This window comes from Peromyscus leucopus, chromosome 3, assembly GCF_004664715.2.
Source record: "Peromyscus leucopus breed LL Stock chromosome 3, UCI_PerLeu_2.1, whole genome shotgun sequence".
In the NCBI taxonomy this organism is placed as follows: Eukaryota; Metazoa; Chordata; class Mammalia; order Rodentia; family Cricetidae; genus Peromyscus; species Peromyscus leucopus.
The window spans coordinates 85,634,683-85,658,591 of NC_051065.1; the positions used below are offsets into that span (position 1 = coordinate 85,634,683).

A 23,909-nucleotide genomic window follows, 5' to 3' on the forward strand; every position below is an offset into this window, starting at 1 on the left:
GTGCTGATTAAAAAACCGATCCTGCCCCCGACTTCCCTTCTGGACCAGAGCCACCAGGCAGGTCCACTTCTAGCTCCACCAGGAAGGATCCTCTTCTCCAAGCCCCCAGCAGCCCCTGCAATCTCCACGCCCTGCCCCCATGGATATCTGCCCGAGACCCCAGCCACTTCCTAGGATTTAGAGACTGGCCCCCAGCTCCAATCCTGCCCTGGACTTCCCTTCTGGACCAGAGAGGGCTCCAATCCTGCCCTGGACTTCCCTTCTGGGCAAGAGCTCACATCCTGACCTGGACTTCCCTTCTGGACAAGAGCGCCCATCCTACCCCGGACTCCCTGTCTGGACAAATCTCCCATCCTACCTCAGACTTCCCGTCCAGATAAGAGCTTCCATCATGCCCCGGAGTTCCCATTTGGACAAGAGAGCCCCCATCTGGACAAGAGAGAGAGAGACTTCCTGAATCTGTCAGCTCTGCCTGAACCAAGTGTGCTGATAAGACGAAGAAAGAACCACAAGGAGTTGGGCAGACGTCAAGGCAGAAGTACATACAACAAAACAAAGAGCAATACAGCATCACCAGAACCTAGCCTGCCTCCAACATCTAGACCTGAACATCAAAAATTGGAAAGAAGCAGAAGAAAATAGTCTTATGAATAACATCATGAAGAAGAGGCTTGTGTAGAGGAAAAGACAAAAAAAAAATGGGAAGAACGCTGTAAACAACTAGAGGAAAGGGCAAACAAACTAGAAGAAAACAATAAAGTCCTGGAAGAAAGCAATAAAGTCCTGGAAGAAAACAATAAAGTCCTGGGAGAAAATCATGAAAAAGCAATGAAACAAATAAAGGAAACAGGCCAAGACCTGAAAAGCAAAATAGAAAAAATGAAGAAGACACAAAGAGAGGGAATGCTGGAAATAGAAAATCTGAGTAAAAGATAAGGAACTTCAGGTGCAAGTATAACCAACAGAATGCAAGAGATGGAAGAGAGGATCTCTGGCATTGAAGATACAGTAGAAGAAATAGTTTCATCAGTCAAAGAAAACACTAAAGCCAACAAAGTCATGAACCAAAATGTCCAAGAAATTTGGGACACCATGAAAAGACCAAACCTATGAATTATAGGGATAGAAGAAGGTGAAGAATACCAACTCAAAGGCACAGAAAATATATTCAACAAAATCATAGAAGAAAACTTTCCCAACTTAAAGAAGGAAATGCCAATGAAGATACAAGAAGCCTATAGAACACCAAACAGACTAGACCCCCCAAAAAAGTCCCCTTGACACATAATAATTAAAGAACTAAATGTACAGAATAAAGAAAGAATATTAAGAGCAGCAAAGGAAAAAGGCCAAGTGACCTATAAAGGCAAATCCATCAGAATAACACCCAATTTCTCAATGGAGACTTTGAAAGCCAGAAGGACCTAGACAGATGTAATGTAGACACTAAGAGACCATGGATGTCAGCCCAGAATAATATACCCAGAAAAACTTTCAATCATCATAGATGGAATGAACAAGACATTCCAAGACAAAGCCAGATTTAAACAATACTTATCCACAAATCCAGCCCTACAGAAAGAACTACAAGGAAAATTCCAACCAAAGGAAGTCAGATACACACTATATTGAATAAGTAAAACACAGGCAATAGAAAAAGTCACAGCAGTAAACCCCAAAGAAAAGAAGTACACACACACCACCACCCAAAATAACAGGGATGAACAATCACTGGTCATTAATATCCCTTAATATCAATGGACTTAATTCACCTATAAAAAGACATAGGCTTACAGAATGGAGAAGAAAGCAGGACCCACCTTTCTGCTGCATAAAAGAAACACATCTTAAATTCAAAGACAGACACTACCTAAGAATAAAAGGCTAGGAAAAGACTTTCCAATCAAATGGTCTTAAGAAACAAGCAGGTATAGCCATCCTGATATCCACCAAAATAGACTTCAAACTAAAATCAATCTAAAGAGATCAAGAAGGGCATTACATACTCATCACAGGAAAGATCCACCAAGATGAAGTTTCAATTCTGAACATTTATGCCCCAAATACAAGGGCACCCACATATGTAAAAGAAACATTACTAAAGCTTAAACCACATATAAAACCCCACATTAATAGTGGGAGATCTCAACACCCCACTTTAACCACTGGACAGATCTCCCAAATTGAAAATTAACAAAGAAAAAAAGGACTTAACTAATGTCATGACCAATTTGACCTAATAGATATCTACAGAACATTCCATCCTAACAAAAAGAATATACCTTCTTCTCAGCACCCCATATAACTTTCTCTAAAATCGATCACATACTTGACCACAAAGCAAATCTCAACAGATACAAAACAATTGGAATAACCTCCTGTGTTATATTAGACCACCATGGTTTAAAGTTAGATTTCAACAACAACAAAAACTTCAGAAAACCTACAATCTCATGGAAACTGAATAATGCTCAACTGAATCACCAATGGGTTAAGGAAGAAATAAAAAAAGAAATTAAAGACTTCCTAGAGATCAACAAAAATGAAGACACCACATACCCAAACTTATTTGACACTTTGAAAGCAGTGCTAAGAGGGAAATTCATAGCACTAAATGCCCTCATAAAGAAGATGGAGAAATCTCAAACTAGTGACTTATCAGCACATGTGAAAGGTATAGAACAAGAAGAAGCAAAGTCTCCCAGGAAGAATAGACACCAGGAAATTATCAAAGTGAGAGGTGAAATTAATAAATTAGAAACTAAAAGAATAATACAAAAAATTAATGAAACAAAGAGTTGGTTCTTTGAGAAAATCAACAAGATAGACAAGCCCTTATCCAAACTAACCAAAAGACACAGAGAGAGAATCCAAATCAACAAAATCAGAAACGAAAAGGGGGACATAACAACAGACATTGAGGAAATCCAGAGAATTATCAGGTCATATTTCAAAAACCTCTACTTCACAAAACTGGAAAACCTAAAAGAAATGGACATTTTTCTGGATAGGTACCACATACATAAGTTAAATCAAGACCACATAAAGTATTTAAATAGTCCAATAAGCCCTAAAGAAATAGAAACAGTCATTAAAAGTCTCCCAACCAAAAAAATCCCAGGACCAGATGGATTCAACGCAGAATTCTACCAGATCTTCAAAGAAGAGTTAATACCAATACTCTCTAAATTGTTCCACAGAATAGAAACAGAAGGAACATTACCAAACTCCTTCTGTGAGTCTACAATTGCCCTGATTCCTAAACCAAATAAGGACACAACAAAGAAAGAGAACTACAGACTGATCTCCCTCATGAACATTGATGCAAAAATACTCAATAAAATACTGGCAAACAGACTCCAAGAACACATCAGAACAATTATCCACCATGGACAAGACTTCATCCCAGGGATACAAGGGAGGTTCAACAAACAAAAGTCCATTAATGTAATACACCATATAAGCAAACTCAAAGAAAAAAAAACATGATAATCTCACTAGATGCAGAAAAGGCATTTGACAAAATCCAACACCCCTTCATGATAAAAGTCTCCTCCACTGCTGGTTGGAATGCAAGCTTGTACAACCACTTTGGAAATCAATATGGTGCTTTCTTAGAAAATTGGGAATCAATCTCCCCCAAGATCCAGCTATACCACTCTTGGGCATATACCCAAGAAATGCTCAATCATACCACAAGAGCACTTGCTCAGCTATGTTCATATCAGCATTATTTGTAATAGCCAAAACCTGGAAACAACCTAGATGCCCTTCAACTGAAGAATGGATAAATAAATTGTGGCACATATACAAAATGGAATACTACTCAGCAGAGAAAAACAATGACATCATGAGGTTTGCAGGCAAATGGATGGATCTAGAAAAAATCATCCTGAGTGAGGTAACCCAGACTCAGAAAGACAAATATGGTATGTATTCACTCATAGGAGGATACTAGATGTGGAACAAGGATGACTGGACTGCTACACACATCACCAGTGAGGCTACCTGGAAAACAGGACCCCAAGAAAAACACGGGGATCACCCAATGATGGAGAAATGGCTGAGATCTACATAAACAACCTGGACATGAGTGAGAGCAATGAAGGGCAAGGGTCGAGGGAAAGAGAGTGGGAGACCCTACTTGGATCAAGAACAGAGAGGGAGAACAAGGAATAGGAGACCATGGTAATTGAAGACCACACAAGAAAAGGAAGAAACAAAGTGCTAAAGAGGCCCACAGAAATCCACAAAGATACCCCCACAAAAGACTGCTGGCAATGGCCGAGAGACAACAGAGACAACCGGGACTGACCTACTCTGGTGATGGGATGGCCAAACACCCTAAGAGTTGTGCCAGAAACTCCATTCAAGGACTGAGGAATATGGATGCAGAGATCCACAGCTAGGCCCTGGGTGGAGTGCCGGGAGTCCATTTAGCAAGAAAGAGTAGGGTTTATATGAGCGAGAATTGTTGAAACCAAGGTTGGATAAAGCACAGGGACAAATAACCAAATGAATGGAAACACATGAACTATGAACCAAAGGCTGAGCTGGCCCCCAACTGGATCAGGCCTTCTGAATAGGTGAGACAGTTGATTGGCTTGATCTATTTGGGAGGCATCTAGGCAGTGGTACCAGGTCCTGGGCTCATTGCATGAGTTAGCTGTTTGAAACCTGGGACTTATGGAGGGATGCTTGGCTCAATCTTGGAGGAGGGGACTGGACCTGCCTGGACTGAGTCTATCAGGTCGATCTCAGTCCTCGGGGGGAGGCCTTGCTCTGGAGGAAGTGGGAATTGGGGGTGAGCTGGGGTGAAGGGAAGGGGGGCAGGAAGGGGGAGTACAAGGGAATCTGTGGCTGTTATGTAGAACTGAATATTATTGTAAAATAAATAAATGAATGAATGAATAAATAAATAAATAAATAAATAAATAAATAAATAAATACCACAGCTGCTGTCCTAAAGAGATTAAGAGAGATTTCAATCTGGGCCATTTTGAGTGAGGATAGCCATGTAGACAGATTTAGGTTACCCCCAATCTCATGTTTCAAGATGGAAGCAGTTTTATGAAGTTTGTTGTTTTATATAAAGCAAAGAAAGTCACAAATCAAAGCAAGTTCATAACACATTGGTGGCTACATAAAAGAAGTAGTTATAGCAAGATGGAAGAGGCATTCTGTGGGTCTAAGATTCTATCAGATGACATTCATAGATTTGTGGTTGGTACAATATAGTGGTCTGCTAAGTTAACAAATTCTAAAATATTTTTTTACCTATTCACAACAGGATGTTAGTTCTGATAGAGAGATGGAGAAGGAATGGTTGTTTCAAGGACTAAAACTAACCCAAGATAGTGTAATTAGTCTCTAGACCTGTTACTTTCTGAAATTTTCCACATTATTATGTTTTTAATTAGGGTTGGTAGAAGGTAATGGTCTGATAAGTTAACATTTCCTAATTTTTTTTTCCTAATCTCCACATGATATTAGTTTGATACAGTTTCCCAAGTTTGATACAGACATGGGAAAGAAATGGCTGTTTCAAGGACTAATGCTAACTCACAATATGGTAATTAGCCTCTAGACCTGTTACATTCCAAACATTCCAAATTCTACATATTATTATATCTTCAATTAGTCATTCAGGCTTTACCTATACAGCTTCTTTCTAGGAAACAATGTTCACAATAGAAACTGCTCTCTCTGTCTCTGTCTCTGTATGTGTCTGTCTGTCTGTCTCTCTCTTTGTGTGTGTATGTGTATGTGTGTGTGTGTGTGTGTGTGTGTGTGTGTGTGTGTGTGAGTGTGTGTGTGTGTTCACATGCGTGTCTCTAACCCAATCTATTTTTGATGGGTAATACTTGTTTAATAAAATAAATTTTGTGGTATTCCATCTTGTCATTATTTTATATAACTCAGGGAACATTAGTATTAATTTATTTATTAAAAATTCTGGATAATAGTTTTATTTATTTTTTAAAATTTATTTTTAATTATATTCATGATATTCATTAATTACGCTCATGATATTAATTACATTTGTGGTATTCATTGATTACATTTGCAGTATCCATTCCATAATTATATTTATGATATTTATTAATTATATTGATTGTATTGATTTATTACATTCATGACATTATGTCCTGGTACTACTGTCCATTTGTGGGGTTTTTCCATCACACAAAACCAAGATTCTGTACTTATGAAATCACTGCTCTATATTCCTGTCTTCTCTGTCTTGAGATAACATCTAATCTCTCTGTCTCTATGAATTTGTATATTCTATATATTTTATGTAATACAATCCTATAGTATTTGTCCTTTTTTAAATGTAAAAACATTTTATGTACAACTGAGGAGAAATAATACTCAGAGAGCCTGAACATAAAAACAGGTTATAATTTAAAAGTCCAGGGTTATTTTAGACAGTAAAATATTTTCTCTGTAGGAAATAGTATAAAAGAGAACATTTCCCAATTAGCCCTTTTAAGCCAAATGATAGTGGAATTATACATATAAATACTTATTAGATTCTGGGATACAGAAGAGACCTATCTTCATCTTCATAGAGAGCTATGTTTATCTTAAGTTGGGTAAGTGAGATTCCTATTCATCTTTCCTGTTTGATGTATGGCAGACATTTTTCTATAGGCTAATCCATAATCTAAAAAGATTTTAGCCTCCCCTCTTGAAAGTACAGTCATTTTTTTCTTTTATCAGCTTGATATAGTATCAATTCTTATCCTAATAGTGAAATGTTTCACTAAAGCTTGCCCAGTGATTGGGTAAAACCAAAACTTATTACAAGCCACAGTCATCCTAGGGTCCCCCCTGCTAGGTAGCTTCCCTGGATCTGTGGGTTGAAGTCTGATTGTCCTTTGCTTTATATCTAGTATCCACTTATGAGTGAGTACATACCATGTTTGTTCTTCTGAGTCTAGGTTACTTCACTCAGGATGATATTTTCTAGTTCCATCCATTTGCCTGCAAAATTCATGATGTCATTGTTTTTCTCTGCCGAGTTGTGTATATGTACCACATTTTCTTAATTTATTCTTCAGTTGACAGGCATCTAGGTTTTATCCAGGTTCTAGCTATTACAAATAATGCTGCTATGAACATAGTTGAGAATGTATCTTTGTGGTATGATTGTGCATTCCTTGGGTATATGCCCAATTGTGGTATGGCTGGGTCTTGAGGTAGATTGATTCCCAATTTTCTGAGAAACCACCATAATGATTTCCACAGTGGTTGTACAAGTTTGCAATCCCACCAACAGTGGAGAGTATTCCCTTTGCTCTGTATCCTCTCCAACATAGACTGTCAGAAAGCATCTTCAACAAATGGTGCTGGCATAACTGGATGTCAACATGTAAAAGATTACAAATAGATCTATATCTGTCACCATGCACAAAACTCAAGCCCAAGTGGATCAAAGACCTCAACATGAATCCAGCTATACTGAACTTGATAGAAGAGAAAGTAGGAAGTACTCTTGAATGCATGGACACAGGAGATTACTTCCTAAATATAACACCAGTAGCACAGACACCGAGAGCAACAATTAATAAATGGGACCTCTTGAAACTGATATGCTTTTGTAGGGCAAAGACACAGTCAATAAGACAAAACAACAGCCTACAGAATGGGAAAAGTTCTTTACCAATCCCACATCTGACAGAAGACTGACCTCCAAATTATATAAAGAACTCAAGAAACTAGACATCAAAACACTGAACAATCCAATTAAAAAAATGGCTTTAGAACTAAACAGAGAATTCTCAAAAGAAGAATCTCAAATGGCTAAAAGACATTTAAGGAAATGCTCAACATCCTTAATCATCAGAGAATTGCAAATCAAAATGATTCTGAGACACCACCTTAGTTTTACTATGCTGAAATAGATAAGAAAAGCTGAAAGTGAAGACTGAGTAGGTCATTTGTTGTGCTGAAAGAGAGAACATGCTACTAGAAGCAGACAACATATACATGGAGGTTTTGTTTCATGTTCAATCACTATAGACTACCCTTTACCATGCTGATAACAATGATCAATTCTAGCATATACAGTGTCCAGGCTACTGATTATAAGAATGAAATTTGCCCCAGACACACTCATTGAAGAAGCTGGGACTCCAATGGTACTTGCAGTCACATCTTTGATGAGAAAATAGGAGCATAACAAGGTTTCTTCTGGTACCAGGTGAAGAAGCTGTTAACACTCTGACAAGTCCTGCAGGTGACAGTGGCTCTTTCTACACTAGGGAGAGTGGGAAGCTGAGATACATATCAACAGAACTTCTTTATTGTCTGAGATTGGAAACAAAACATAAAAGTCATCTGTGTATTCTATACCACATCTTTTGTGCTGCACAAAAATGCTGGGGTAGATTTACTATGAAATTTAGATGCTGTGTTTGCATATTCAAGTTGGAAAGATGGTGGATTCAATACTGAATTTACATATATTTGCAATACAGTCCAATATTTCCTCTCCTGGCAGCCAAAATACCTGAACACTAATTAGTGGAGCTGGAACTTTCATGTTCAATCAGGGGTTTTACCTGAGATATTTCTTCTCCTGAGTTCTGGTCTGGATATTAATATTGTTTCTAACTAACACTGAGGGCTGGGTGTAACATGCAAAGCAGGGTTGACAAATTCAAAGCAGCAGAGATATTTGTTTCTTCTCTTGCACTAAAGTAGCCCATCCACAGGTTTTCTGTAGACAAGCCTTTGACAAGGGCAGGGTGAAATGTATTGTTTTCATAGAAATGAGCCCATGGGTCTTCCCACTTCACACATCAACAAGAAGCAGATGGATAACAAAATGAAAGCATGGGTTTCCATTTTTTTCTAATGCCAATGCATGCAGATACTTTCTTTAGTGAATAGTGGGTGTAGGTTGATATAAGAACTGATCACAAATTTACATGCTGACCTGCTGTTTTCACTTTCTGGTAATTTTCCTGGTGATCCCTAATTGTTTCTCATTATCTGGAAGAAATAAAGAGAAAAAAAGAAAAAGGACCATCACAATAAGTATCATAGTGATATGTGCTCAGACAGGGCCAAAACTGTTTACTGAGAAGATACCACAGGGCACAATGCAATGTACAAGAAGACCCCTACCCACCTGCCCAGCCTCAAACTGACCTGGTTTTATCTGGGAAAGCTGTGCTTATTGCCTTGGTCTGTGGAAATCATTTTCTTTTCATTTACAACTTCTGATCACTGATGACTTTCTTTTGTTCAGGATTGTTCCAGTCTCCACATGTGAAAAATGTTTTTGACATATGTTCTTAGGTCCCTGATAGTATTCCTTTAAATATGTAGATTTTTCCATAGCAGTTGAATGATTTTACTCCTCTGTTTCTCTTCTATTTTTTTTTTTTGGTTTTTTTTGAGACAGGGTTTCTCTGTGTAGCTTTGCGCCTTTCCTGGAGCTCACTTGGTAGCCCAGGCTGGCCTCGAACTCACAGAGATCCGCCTGGCTCTGCCTCCCGAGTGCTGGAATTAAAGGCGTGTGCCACCAACGCCCGGCTCTCTTCTATTTTTTTAAAAAAGAATATTTATTGATTTTCTATGAAGAAAAAAATGTGACCCACAGTGACAGTCAAGCTGTTAACAATCAGGCTGAGCCCAAGCAAAGTGAGCAAGAGACTTGAACTTACCCTGTTGTAGAATCTCAGTAAGCTTTCTTATTCTTTATTTTGTGTCTTGTATTTTTTTTCCTTTGGGCAGGTTGTTTCATCTTTTAAAAGGAAAATAGAAGTGTATCACTTTTTCTCTTTCCTTCCCCCCTGCTCTCCAAGATTTCATCCTGATCCTCCCTTACTTTACCTAACATGATCAATTTAAGTTAATGCACTTATTTCCTGAATATATAATTTGGTTTATTTTTATACCTGAATGAACACCCAGTATATAAATACACCATAGTATTTATCTATTGAAAGATGTATACATCGAAGCTAATTACCTAATGTGGATATTGTGCAACATAACAAAATGAATATGTGTGTGCAATTGTCTGTATACACACTTATTTAGATACCTCTGCATAAAGAACCTTTCATGTCAACCTGTATTATATGGGGTCAATGCTTTTAGTTTCTGTGGGAGCCCATTTTCAGGTTCCTAGTGGCTTTACCCAGCAGGTCTACATAGAGAGGATGATTGAACCAAAGGCCTGAGTGCAGGTGTTTAAGATGGTCTGCACTTAGCTGTGCTGGGGGGAGGTCTTATGCTCCACTGCTTTGGGATGGTCTGTATGTCAAATTACTCTGATTGGTCAATAAATAAAACACTGATTGGCCAATGGCCAGGCAGGAAGTATAGGCAGGACTAACAGAGAGGAGAAAGGAGGGAACAGGAAGACAGAGGGAGACACTGCCAGCCACCACCATGACAAGAAGCATGTGAAGATACCAGTAAGCCACTAGCCACGTGGCAGGTATAGATTTATAGAAATGGATTAATTTAAGATATAAGAACAGTTAGCAAGAAGCCTGCCATGGCCATACAGTTTGTAAGCAATATAAGTCTCTGTGTTTACTTGGTCGGGTCTGAGCTGCTGTGGGACTGGTGGGTGATAGAGATTTGTCCTGACTGTGGCAAGGGAGGAAAACTCTAGCAACCCTCCACCCCTTGGCATTTTTATAAATACCCCAGGACAGAGACAGTAAGGGCCTGTTGGAATACATTCCAGGCACTCTCGAGGCTATCCTGTATTTTCTATCTGTTTATCTCTACACTCTAAATCCTTTTAACTAATATTTCCTTTTACTGTCACTCAAGAAAACTCTGGGGAACTGTGAGGTTGGTGGGGAGCCACACCACAAATTTCCAGAGCCACCTCTTTACTAATTTCTGTAGAGACCATACCAACTGACATTCTCAACAACATTGTGTGCACATTTCACTTGTCCTTCATCCTCACCATAATTGTTTTATTTGTATTTTCTTTTCAGTTATGAGCACAGCTACTCCTGCTTGCTTTCAGCTTCCTCTTGTTTGGTGGATCATTTGCCATTTTTTTAATTTCTAGTCTGTATCTCTGCTTACAATTATTGTACCAGTAGTCATACTTGCCAGGCAGATCAGTGTTATAGTTCAGTATCGTGTCATGAAGAAGACCATTGATTTCTTTTTGTCTCTACCACTCTGTTTATCTCTATCTAAAGCTATAAAAACTAGCCAGCAGTGTGGAAGTTTCTTGGCTTTTTTGACATTACTTTCTCTACAGCCTAAGTGAGCAGTGTCTTTAACAATAGGGTCTTGCCACAGAGTTATGTTACCAAGTCCAATGACAATAGCCTGTGTTGTTATCAAGACCTGCAGGCCCTCCCTGAGCAAGAAATCTTAGTAGAATATCTCATGCCTTTTACTAAAATTTCATGTAATAATGCATGTCTTCTGATTAAGGCATAGTCAGCCCATGCCGGCTAATTCTATTCAAACTATCCTTTATCTTTGATTGTGCTTGAAAACAGCTTACTAACCAGCTGATTGCCATAATGCTTTTTGGTTAACCTATTTGTTGCCTTCCATTTTTCACATGTCCTAGTCATTATCCCCAGTTAATCCTTTAGTCCTCAATATCCTATCCTTCATTTATTTCACATGTGTTCTACTGTTACTCCAACTCTTTTTCAGGCTTAGTTGTGAGACAGTATGTTTTCATATGAATTTTTAATCTTTCTAAAATGTAATAAAAAAGTTAAAACTAAATTAAACTTAATTAAAAAAGAATAAAGATGGTGTGAATACAGGAAAAAAATGGTTAAAAGAGAATTCTTTGGAATGGGTTCTTTACCAGTCCTCTAACTGGAATCTTCCAGGTATGGTGGTGGTGAGTTAAAGACTCTGTGTTGTTGTGTTTTTTTTTTTTTTTTCTGAACATCCAGTTCATAGGAATGGGCATGAAAACTCAGTTAAAAACAAAGAAACATGTATCCTAGTAGAACTGGAAATATGCCTTTTGGTCTCAGCGCTTTCAGATAAAGCCAAGCAGCATACTACCCTCTAGGAAAGAAAATTAAGTTGCAGAAATTAAGTGATTTGCTGGACTTGTGTTAATAACCCTGCAGACAGCATACCACTGGGATGGGGCTGTAGCAGATAGGTAGTTCATTGGACTTAAGGCAGTAGGTCTCTGCTGTCCTCCTCAGATGATAGTGTTTTATCTTTCCCAAGGTATATGAGGCCACTGACTTCTCTGTCATCAATGGCCCAATCCTCCTGCCTCCACTATAATGCTCAGCATCTCCACATTTAGTGTTCTTATTCTCCATGAATATATCTGTGGAGAGTGACTCTGGCTCCCTGACTTGCTCTTGTTCTTTGTTTCAAGGTCTACTGACTAGCTCAGTATCTGAGACATAGAGAGTGATAGAACAGCCTCCTCAAGTGCCAGAATGTCATGGAAGAAGGGTCACTGAAACATTAAATACCATCAATGCTGTTGAGAATTATGAGAATTGTGGGCTTTTTCTTTGGGTAGAAATTTCAGTCTGTTCCTACTAGGACAGCTTGTTTTAGCTTATAGCACTCCCTTCACTGAATCCCTTCAATGGACCTCTTGCTTGCATCACAGGCTGTTTTTCCCTTTGTACTCCCTATTATTTCATCATCTTCTTGCTATTCAGCTTTTTAAAAGACCCATTAATTTTACTTTAAGGATTAAGAGCATTTTTGCTTGCACATATATATGACAATATGAATGACTAGTGCTCTAGGAGGTTAGAATAGGACAGAGATCCCCTGTAACGAGAGTTATGAATTTTTGTAATCTACCATGTGTGTTCTGCAAATTAAATCCAGGTTCTCTGCATGAGCAGCTAGGCCTCTCAATTTCTTAGCTATCTCTGTAGACATTCTTATCAAATGTTTCATAATTTCCACTGCTTTCTTCTTTTTTTCTTTTTAAGTTAACTCTTCTTGGTCTTTCATGTCAGAAACCTTCTAAAAGTGTATCTCCCCCTGAAATTCACCTCAACATTTTGACCCCAATTTATTCAGCTACAAAACTTTGAAAACAATAAACACTTACTTATGGGGTGTACTTCTGTAGTGCTCAAGAATATTTGAACTCTAGCTGTTGTGGAGGTCATAGCATTCAAGCTCAATGTTCTAACAATTGTGCTTTAATTAACAAATCCCCCAGGTTTTCAACCATGGACTTTCTCAAGTATTTCTTTCTTTCTACATTGTTAAAACTTTGCCTTGAGATAGGGAGATGTGACATTGTTCTGTTTTGTACACTGTTCACTAGGCTTTTCTAGTCTAACCATTTCACCAATGTTTATACCATGGCTTGTATTAGTGAAAAGTGCGTACTGTCATTCTGATGCATACAGAGAATATTTTCCCTCTTAATTTGACAGTTGAATGCAATTCTATAGCTCAATGTTTCATAATATGACACTTTATAAATTATTCATTAAAATGTTGAATTTAAGCTGATGAAAACTTACAGAAAAGTAGCTGGATATAAAATTGTTTCACAAAAATGACTATCCCTCCTATATACAAGTGACATTGGATTCAGAAAGAAAGAAATCAGGGAAACAATACCTTTCACAGTGGCCTCAAATAAGATAAAATATCTTGGAGTAACTCTAACCAAGCAAGTTAAAGAATTGTATGGTAAAAACTTTAAGACATTAAAATAAAATGATGAATGAATCAAAAGATGAAAATATCTCCCATGTATTTCTAGATTTAATATATTTAAAATGGATACTCTACAAAAACAACTTCACAGATTCAATGGAATCCACATAAAATTCCAACACAACACTTCACAAACCTTGAACAGACTATGTATAGGTTAATATGGAAACACACACACACATATACATGCACAAAGCCAACTAAACAAACACACAAACAAAAAACAAGACAGCTAAAGCAATCCTGAATAATAAAAGAACTGCTGGAGGTGTTACTATCATGTACTATAGAGCTACAGTAATACAAAACAGCATGATACTGGTGCAAAAACAGAAGTTTTGATAGCTAGAATCAAGAAAAAGCTACACATAAATTCACCCAACTGTGGACACCTGATTTTTAATGAAGATCTTAGAAATATTTGCTGGGAAAAAGTCACATCTTCAACCAAAGGTGATAGTTAAACTGGATAGCTGAATGTAGAATAATCCAAATAGATCCTTAATTATAACCTCACATAAAACCAAACTCCAAATGGATCAAATACCTCAACATAAAACAGATATATGAAACTCGATACGAGAGCAAGGGGGAAATAGCCTTGAACTGATTGACATGAAAAAGGCTTTCTGAACAGGACTTCCATCATCTCTGTGAGCACTTAGATCAATAAACAATAAATAGAAACTAATGAAATGAAATTATTCTGCATGGTCACCATCATTTAGATAAAGTGGCATCCTTCAGAATCGAAACAGATTTTCTTAGCAAATAAACTTTTGTAGAAGGCTAATATCCAAAATATACAAATAACTCAAAAAAGTAGATGTCAAGAAAAAAATAGCCCATTTAAAAATGGGTACAGATCTAAACAGAGAATTCTCAAAAGTGAAAACTTAAGGGTCTGAGAAACACCTAAAATGTTCAACATCCTTAGCCTTCATGGCGATGCCTATCACACTAATTTGAAATTTCATTTAAGACTGGACAGAGGGACTGGAGAGATGGCTCAGAGGTTAAGAGCACCAACTGCTCTTCCAGAGGTCCTGAGTTCAATTCCCAGCATCCACATGGTGGCTCACAACCATCTGTAATGAGATCTAGTGCCCTCTACTGTGTACATAATAAATAAATAAATCTTAAAAAAAAGAAAGTTATAAAAAAAAATTTAAAAAATTAAAAAAAAGACTAGACAGAACTGCTAAGATCTATAGAACAAGTGACAGCACATGTCAAGGATATGGAGTTAAGGGGAACATTCATTCATTCCTAGTGGAAGTATAAATTTTGCAGTTACTATGAAAATTAGTTTGGTGGTTCCTCGGGAAAATGGGAATTGTTCTATCTCAAGATCCACCACTCTTGAGCATGTACCCACAAAGGACACTATCACAGAGACAGTTGCTCAACGATGTTCCTTGTTGTTCTTTTCATGAAAGCCAGAAATTGAAACAACCAAGTTGCCCCACAGCAGAAGAATGGATAAAGAAAATGTGGTACATTTGTACAATTAATTATTACTCAGCCATTAAAAAAGGAAACCCTTAAATATAAAGGTAAATGTTTGAAACTAGAAAAAAATCTTCCTGAGTGAGGTAATCCAGACCCAGAAAACAAATATGCTATGCATTTGCTTATATGTGGATACTAATTTTTAATCAAAGATAACCATGATGTAATCCATAGAGGTTGTAGAGTAAGGTACTAGGTGGGAGCTACTTAGGAAAGGAAAATAGAATGAATTAGTTATGGGTGGGGGTGGACTGGAACTTGAGAATCAAGTGGGAAGAGGTTGGAGACTATGAGGAAGGAATACAGGGAGACACAGGCAAAATTAAGGGTCATTTTAAGAGTAGTATAGAAACCTAATACAGTAGAAACTCCCTAAAATACATACATATATGAAAGCAATCTAAACGAATTCACAAAGTAGTAGTGAATACGAAGACACAATTTGATATGTCTTGTTACTAAATGAAGCTTCCTTACTAGATTAAACTACAAGAAATCATCCTGAGTGAATTATCCAAGATGCTACAAGACAAATACCATGAGTGTCTTGCTCAGCCATCATCAGAGATGCTTCTTGCTGCAGCACATGAGAAAAAATACAATGACCCACACACAAATATTGTACACAGAGTGTGTGACCTTGGAAAACCCAGCACTACATGGAATGCCTCCATCAAATATGTCCCCTCTAGGCTCAAGGAACCCTGCACAAGAGAAGGCACAAAGACTGTTAGAGTCAGAGGGGTTGGAGGACACCAAGTAAACAAGGTTCTGTAAGTCAACATGTTCAAAGCTCATATGAACTCACATAGACTGAGGCATCATTCACAGGGCCTTCACAAGTCTGCAGCAGGTCTACTATGGATATATTATGACTTTCAGTTTAGTATTTTTTTTTCTGATTACTGAGTGTGTGAATGAGTCACTAATTGGTGTGCCTTCTTTTGTGATATTTTCTTTCTGATGCTTTGTCAATTTCAGATATGTTAGTGTTCTTATCTTATTATATTATATTAATTACATTCTATTATATTACATTATCCTTCAGAACCCTGTTAGTCTTCTAATAACAGAAAAGAGAGTGCATCTGGATGGGAATGAAAATGTGGAGGAACTGGGAGGAGTATAGGAAGTGAAAATTATAATTAGAATATATTATATAATAAAAGCCTATTTTCTCTATACAATGGAAAAAAGAAAAAATGTAAAATGTAAAATAAGTAAAAAACTGTATTGTTTGAAGGCTTAGCAGTTTTTTTTCTATTATGAACATTATTGTTATCATGATGGCTACCACATGTACTAGTTTAAAAAATAGCTTAGTGAATATTCACTGAGATAGAAACACTGAAGGAGTAAAGTCTCATCCTGTGATTTTCTTACTATTATGGATGAGGACCACAGGGAGTGCACACAGTAAACAGAGACCAATATAGCTCCCCTTAGAGAAAAGCCCATCTTCTGACACCATAGAGAACTGTTGTTATTTTATTAAAAATGTCTTTTTTATTTTTTTATTTTACAATTAATTTAAATTTACATATCAGCCCTGGATTCCATCCTACCTCCCTCCACCCCCCAGCCCTTCCTCCCAATATGGCCCCCAACTCCCACCTTCTCCAAGGCAAGGTCTCCCCTTGGGAGTCAGCCCAGCCTGGCAGACTCAGTTGAGGCAGGTCTAGTCCCCTCCTCCCTACACCAAGACTGAGCAAAGTGTCCCAGCATAGGCCCTAGGCTCCAAAAAGCCAGCTCATGCACCAAGGTCAGGTCCTGGTCCCACTGCCTGGGGAACTCCCAAACAGATCAAGCTCATCAACTGTCTCACTTATCCAGAGGGCCTGGTCCAGTCCCATGGGAGCTCCCTAGCTACTGGAATGCAGTTCATGTGTCTCCACTAGTTTGGTTATTTGTCCAGGTGCTTTTTCCAATCATGGTCTCAGTATCTCTTGCCCATATAATTCCTACTCTCTCTCGCAGATGCTGATTGGACTCCTGGAGCTCCACCTGGGACCCGGCTGTGGATCTCCAAACTGCTGCCATCAGTCACTGGATGAGAGTTCTATTATGACAATTAGGGTGCTCAGCCATCTGACCACCAGAGTAGGTCAGCCTGGGCATTCTCTTGACTATTGCCAGTAGTCTATTGTGGAGGTGTCTTTGTGGATTTCTAGGGGCCTCTCTAGCACTCTGTTTCTTCCTATTCCAATGGGGTCCTCATTTATCATGGCTCTCCCTCCCCATTCTCTCACTCTGTACTTGATCCAGGCAGGTCTCCTGCTCCTCCAAGCTCTCTTTCACCCAACCCTTGCCCTCCACCACCACCCCTCACCCCCAGATTGCTCCTGTAGATCTTATCCATTCCTCTGTCATTGGGTGATCCCTGTGTCTTTCTTAGGGTCCTCTTTACCAGGTAGCATCTCTGGAGTTGTGAGTTGCAGTCTGTTTATCCTTTACTTTACATCTAGTATCTACTTATGAATGATAACATACCATGTTTGTCTTTCTGAGTCTGTGTTACCTCACTCAGGATGATATTTTCTATTTCCACCCATCTGCCTGCAAACCTCAGGATGTCATTTTTTTCCTTTGCTGAATAGTACTCCATTGTGTATATGTATCACATTTTGTTTATCCATTATTCAGTTGAAAGGCAGCTAGGTTGTTTCCAGGTTCTGGCTATTACAAATAATGCTGCTATGAACATAGTTGAGCATATGTCTTTGTGGTATGATTGAGCATTCCTTGGGTATATACCCAAGAGTGGTATAGCTGGGTCTTGAGGGAGGTTGATTCTGAATTTTCTAAGAAAGCACCATATTGATTTCCAAAGTGGCTGTACAGGTTTGTTTCCCACCAACAGTGAAGGAGAGTTCCCTTTGCTCCACATCCTCTCCAGCATAAGCTGTCTTCAGTGTTTTGATCTTAGCCATTCTGATGGGTGTAAGATGATATCTCAGAGTCATTTTAATTTGAATTTCCATGATGATTAAGAATGTTGAGCAATTCTTTAAATGTCTTTCATGCATTTGAGCTTCTTCTGTTGAGAATTCTCTGTTTAGCTCTATAGCCCATTTTTTAACTGGACTGTTGGGCATTTTGATGTCTAATTTCTTGAGTTCTCTATATATTCTGGATATCAGTCCTCTGTCAGATGTGAGGTTGGTGAAGAGCTTTTCCCATTCAGTAGGCTGTCGTTTTGTCTTATTGACTGTGTCCTTTGCCCTACCAAAGCTTCTCAGTTTCAAGAGGTCCCAGATTCAATGCAATCCTCATCAGAATCCCAACACAATTATTCACAGATCTGGAAAGAACAATACTCAACTTCATATGGAAAATAAAACAAAACAAAACAAAACAAAAACAAAAAACCCAGGATAGCCAAAAGAATCCTTTACAATAAAACAACCTCTGGAAGCATTATGATCCCTGACTTCAAGCTCTACTATAGAGCTATAGTAATAAAAACAACTTGATACTGGCATAAAAACCGACACATAGACTTCATTTACCATGGTCTCCTATTCCTTGTTCTCCCTCTCTAAGAAGCAAAGTGCTAGAAAGGACCACAGAAATCCACAAAGATGCCCCCACAATAGACTGCTGGCAATGGTCAAGAGAGAGCCCGAATTGACCTACTCTGGTGATAGGATGCCCAAACACCCCAATTGTCGTGCTAGAAACCCCATCCATTGACTGAGGGAACTGAATGCAGAGATCCATGGCCAGGCCTGGGTGCAGCTCCGGCAGTCCAATTGGAGAGTAAGAGCGAGAATTGTTAAGACCAAGGTTGGATAAAGCACAGGGACAAATAGCCAAATGAATGGAAACACATGAACTATGAACCAATGGCTGAGGGCCCTCTGAATATGTGAGACAGCTGATTGGCTTGATCTGTTTGGGAGGCATCCAGGCAGTGGTACCAGGTCCTATGCTCAGTGCATGAGTTGGCTGTTTGAAACCTGGGGCTTATGCAGGGATGCTTGGTTCAGCCTGGGAGGAGGGGACTGGACCTGCTTGGACTGAGTCTACCAGGTTGATCTCAATCCTCAGGCAAGTCTTTGCCCTGGAGGAGGTGGGAATTGGGGGTTGGCTGGGGGGAAGAAGAAGGGAGCAGGAGGGGGGAGAACAAGGGAATCAGTGGCTGATATGTAGAATTAAATTATATTGTAAAATAAAATAAGATAAAACCGACATGTGGACCCATGGAACCAAACTGAAGACCCTGACATTAATCTACACACCTATGATTTTTGACAAAGAAGCCAAAACTGTACAATGGAAAAAAGAAAGCATCTTCAACAAATGGTGCTGGCATAACTTGATGTCAACTTGTAGAAGACTGCAAAGATATCCATATCTGTCATTGTGCACAAAACTTAAGTCCAAGTGGATCAAAGACTTCAACATAAATCCAGTTACTCTGAACCTGATAGAAGAGAAAGTAGGAAGTAGTCTTGAATGCATTGGCACTGGAGATCACTTCCTAAATATAACACCAGTAGCACAGACACTAAAAATGTCTTTTCTAACAAAGTAGTTTGACTGATGTGTAATGTGAGACAGGGATATAGAGGAAAGGAATAAAGAAATTTAATTTTACCATTGCTTCCTCCTTTCCTTTCTCTTATCTACCTCCCTTCCCTTTCTTGTTTTTCTCCTATAATGCATTAGGCCTTGGTTTAAAGGATTTTACAATGCAAATGACATTTTTAACATTATGCAATATGTCTGTATTATTTCTCATTCTAAGAAGAAGAAAAACTGTATAATTATCTCTACTGACTCTTAAAAATCATTTGCATAGGAGTCAATATCTATTCATGATCAATCTCTAAGTAAGTAAAGTAGAGTCCTGAACATATCTTACTGTCATGTGCTGTCTAGAAATATCAGGCATCAAGAAAATGTAGTATATTTACACGATGTGATGTTACTCAGCAGTTAAGAAAAATGGCAAGAAATGTGGACAGAGTTGAAAAAAAATCATGAGTTAGTTATCTCAGACCCAGAAAAATAAACTTTGTATATACTCACATATAAGTGAGCATTAGCTGTTATTTAATGATAATTATGCTAGAATCCACTGACCCAGAGTGATTAAATATAAGGAGCAATGCATTGATATCCCTGAGAAGGAGAAATATATTTTGCAGGGGTCAGGTGAGGATGGGAACAGGAGGGATCAGGCAAAGAAGGAAGGAATAGGGGGAGAGTACAGGAGGGTGATATGGAGACCAACTGCAGTGGAAACTTTTTAAACTTTTGATGGTGACCCCAGCAAGGACACACACCAACTAATGGAGAATATAGAGCCTGAACAGGCCATTTTCTGAAACTAGTAAGGCTTCCAGTAGTAAGAATGTGACACCAATCCAGACACAAAACCTTCCACCTACAGCCAGTCCTGATTGCAAAATGTGCTGTGGCAATGATGGTACAGAGCTTGCGGCAATGAACAACCAGTGACTAGTAATTTGAGGCTCATGCCACAAAAGGAAGTCCAGGCCTGACACTGTCTGGATGGCCAGGATTGGAAACTGGGTAGACCAGAGACTTAAGGTAGACAAACAGGACTGAAGAGATAAATAATTAAAAAATAAAAAAAAAAAAGACAGGCCGGGCGGGCCTTTAATCCCAGCACTCGGGAGACAGAGCCAGGCGGATCTCTGTGAGTTCAAGGCCAGCCTGGGCTACCAAGTGAGTTCCAGGAAAGGCACAAAGCTACACAGAGAAACCCTGTCTCAAAAAAAAAGCAATAAATAAATAAACAAATAAAAAATAATAAATAAATAAACAATGAAATGACTCCTAATGCTATTCTGCTACACTCATAAATCAATGCCTGGCTCAATTGTCGTCAGAGAGAATTCCTAACAGCAGCTAATGGAGCAGATTCAGAGACCCACATCCAAACATTAGGTGGAGCTTGGGGACCCCCTCTGGAAGAAGGAAAGAGTGGAAGGATTGTAGAAGTCAGAGTATTCAAAGATACCCAGAGAAAATAGCCCACAGAATCAACTTAGCACAGCTCATAGGAGCTCATAGAGATGAAGCAGCAGCACGGAGCCTGCATGAGTTTGTGTTAGGTCCCTGGCAAATAGTTGTGGTTGTATAGCATGGTATTTTTGTGAGACTCCTAACACTAGGAGTAGGGGTGTCTCTGACTCTTTTCCCTGATCTTGGAACCCTTTCCTCCTGCTAGGTTGCCATATAGCCTTGATATAAAGGTTTGTGCCTAGTCTTATTTCATCTTGTTACTTCCTGTTTGGTTGATATCCCTGGGAGTTCACCTCTTTTCTAAAAGGAAATGGATGAGTAATGAATCTGAGGGAGAAGAGAATTAGGGGGCTTCTGGGAGGAGTGGAGGGAGAGAAGGATGTGGTCAGGATGTATTTTATGAGAGAAGAATGAGGAAAAGATAAATGAAAAATATTCCATATACACTAAGGATAGCAGAATAGGCTTTATACATTAAAGAGCACACAGATGAACAGAGAATATATTTGTGTTCATGTGAACCACTTTACAATACTTTTAAATGTATGAGTTTTTTGCCTGCATGTATGTAAGTACACAGTGGCATGCCTGGTGCTCTTAGAGGCACGAAGAGGGTGATGGATCCACTGGAACTGAAGTTGAAATAGCTATGGGTTGCCATGTGGGTGCTGAGAATCAAACCAAGGTCCTCTTCAAGTGCAACAATTCCTCTTAACCAGAGGGCATTCTTTCCATCCCAATCAAACACTTAAAGGTATATTTTCTCAAATTGATGCATGAACTCAATTTAATGCAATGAATAGTTGTGGAGTTTCAAAAGTTGATGAACTCAGTCTAGAATTTATGTAGAAATTTAATGGATGTAATAACTAAGAAATTCCCCAAAATATGGTATTTTAAGTTTGGACTTGTTTGTTCTTTTTTTTTATATAAATCTACAGTAATTAAGTCTGTATGAACTGTTGGTACAGGGATAAATAGATAGATGAATGGGACATCATGAAGAGACTAAAATATATTTATTCACACATGATAGATGATATTTCTGAGAGAGAGAGAGAGAGAGAGAGAGAGAGAGAGAGAGAGAGAGAGAGAGAGAGAGAAGGAGAGAATAGAGTATAGGTCACTTTGTTGTTTTATTTTGTTCCTAAAAGTATGCTCTGGAACATCAAATTTTCATCCATATCACTTCTGGAAGCATATTTAAGACAATACTTTACTTTCTCTAATTTCATATAGACAAGACTATATTCCACTTCATATGGTGAGAGTAAAAGTCATATAAGTGTGGTTCAATATTGTTTGATCCTTGTAAGTAGACCTGTGGACTTAGGAACTATTAGAATTCTAACTGAAGTGTGGCAGATAGCAGAATGCATCAAAACACACTGCTGGAATTTCAGAACACACCAAAGGGTCATGGCTAAGCAGCCTTCCCTTTCCTTGTGCTCTAGCTGTTGTAAGAAATCCAGGAATCTTTTCTGCTGTCAGCTTCTCTCAATAATGATTACCTCCCTTTTGCATACTGGCATTTATAAGCTAATTTTCTGTACATAAAGAACATTTCCTAGAATATCCACAGATGCTTCCACTTCTGTATGATACAACTTAGACTCCTCACAGGAAAAGATATTGGTACTCAATAGTGCTGGAGGTGAACCTGAAGAAAGAATTAGACTACAGAGAAAACTGGTTGGTCTCTTCTACAAAAAAAAGTCATAATGAGCTACATTAAAATTGCCATAACATCTAAGAAACAGTTTCAGTGAGTGACTTACCAGGAGGAACATCTGGGGCAACCAGGCTACATACTTCTGCTTCCTCGGGGGTTTATGTTATGACTTGTATCATTGTGGGAAGGTAATTGCTATACTGTTGACAGTAATAAGTTGCCACATCTTCAGACTGCAGGCTGCTGATCTTGAGAGAGTACTGTGTGCCAGATCCACTGCCACTGAATCTAGAAGGGACCCCATCTGCCAAGCTGCTTGCATAATAGATCAGGAGCTGAGGACGTTCCCTTGGTTTCTGCTGATACCATGCTAAATTACTGTTAATGCTCTGACTTGCCTGGCATGTCATGGTGACACTTTCTCCAAGAGAAGCAGACAAGGAGGCTGGAGACTGTGTCATCTGGATGTCACATCTGGCACCTGAAATTAGAAAATTGAGAATAAATTTGTATACAGTTAATTCTGCTAGAAAAAGGATTTCACAGAGACAGTGAAGTACTGACAAGACTCAGCTGAATAAATTTCCAATGTATTTGAAAATTTCTTCATAGCAATTAAAATTTCTTACCTAAAAGCCAGAGCAGCTGCAACCCAAGGAGCTGTGTGGGGAACCTCATGTCTGTGCTGTTGTGACTTTGTGAGGCTGACTCTAGCACAGGAGTGACCTGACTATGAAGAAGGGGAACAGGCACTCTCTGGGCACATGCAAATCAGCAATGGTTGAGCACAGCCATAGGTCTGGCCAACTTGGTGACTTATTACAGCCTGCGATCCTCTTATGTGTCAGATCAGAAAGGCAGCACAGGTTTATTTGAAGGGAATATGCTCCTCTTTGGACAAAAAGTACAGAACCAGTCTAAGAGTTGCACTTTATTTTATTTCTGCCATGTTCAATGTAGAACTTCCTTGTTATGTTTCCCTCTATGGCAGAGACTGTCAGATGTGGTACAATTCTAGAAAGTACATAAATCTTTACAGGGTCCT

General features: G+C 38.7%; 1 gene segment (V, D, J or C); it reads right to left on the reverse strand.

Moving 5' to 3' along the window:
• Nucleotides 1-22,990: 22,990 nt before the first annotated feature.
• On the reverse strand, nucleotides 22,991-23,683 carry LOC114687883. The segment is given in 2 exon segments: nucleotides 22,991-23,345; nucleotides 23,494-23,683. Coding segments are annotated over 2 exon segments (372 nt in total).
• Nucleotides 23,684-23,909: the final 226 nt, after the last annotated feature.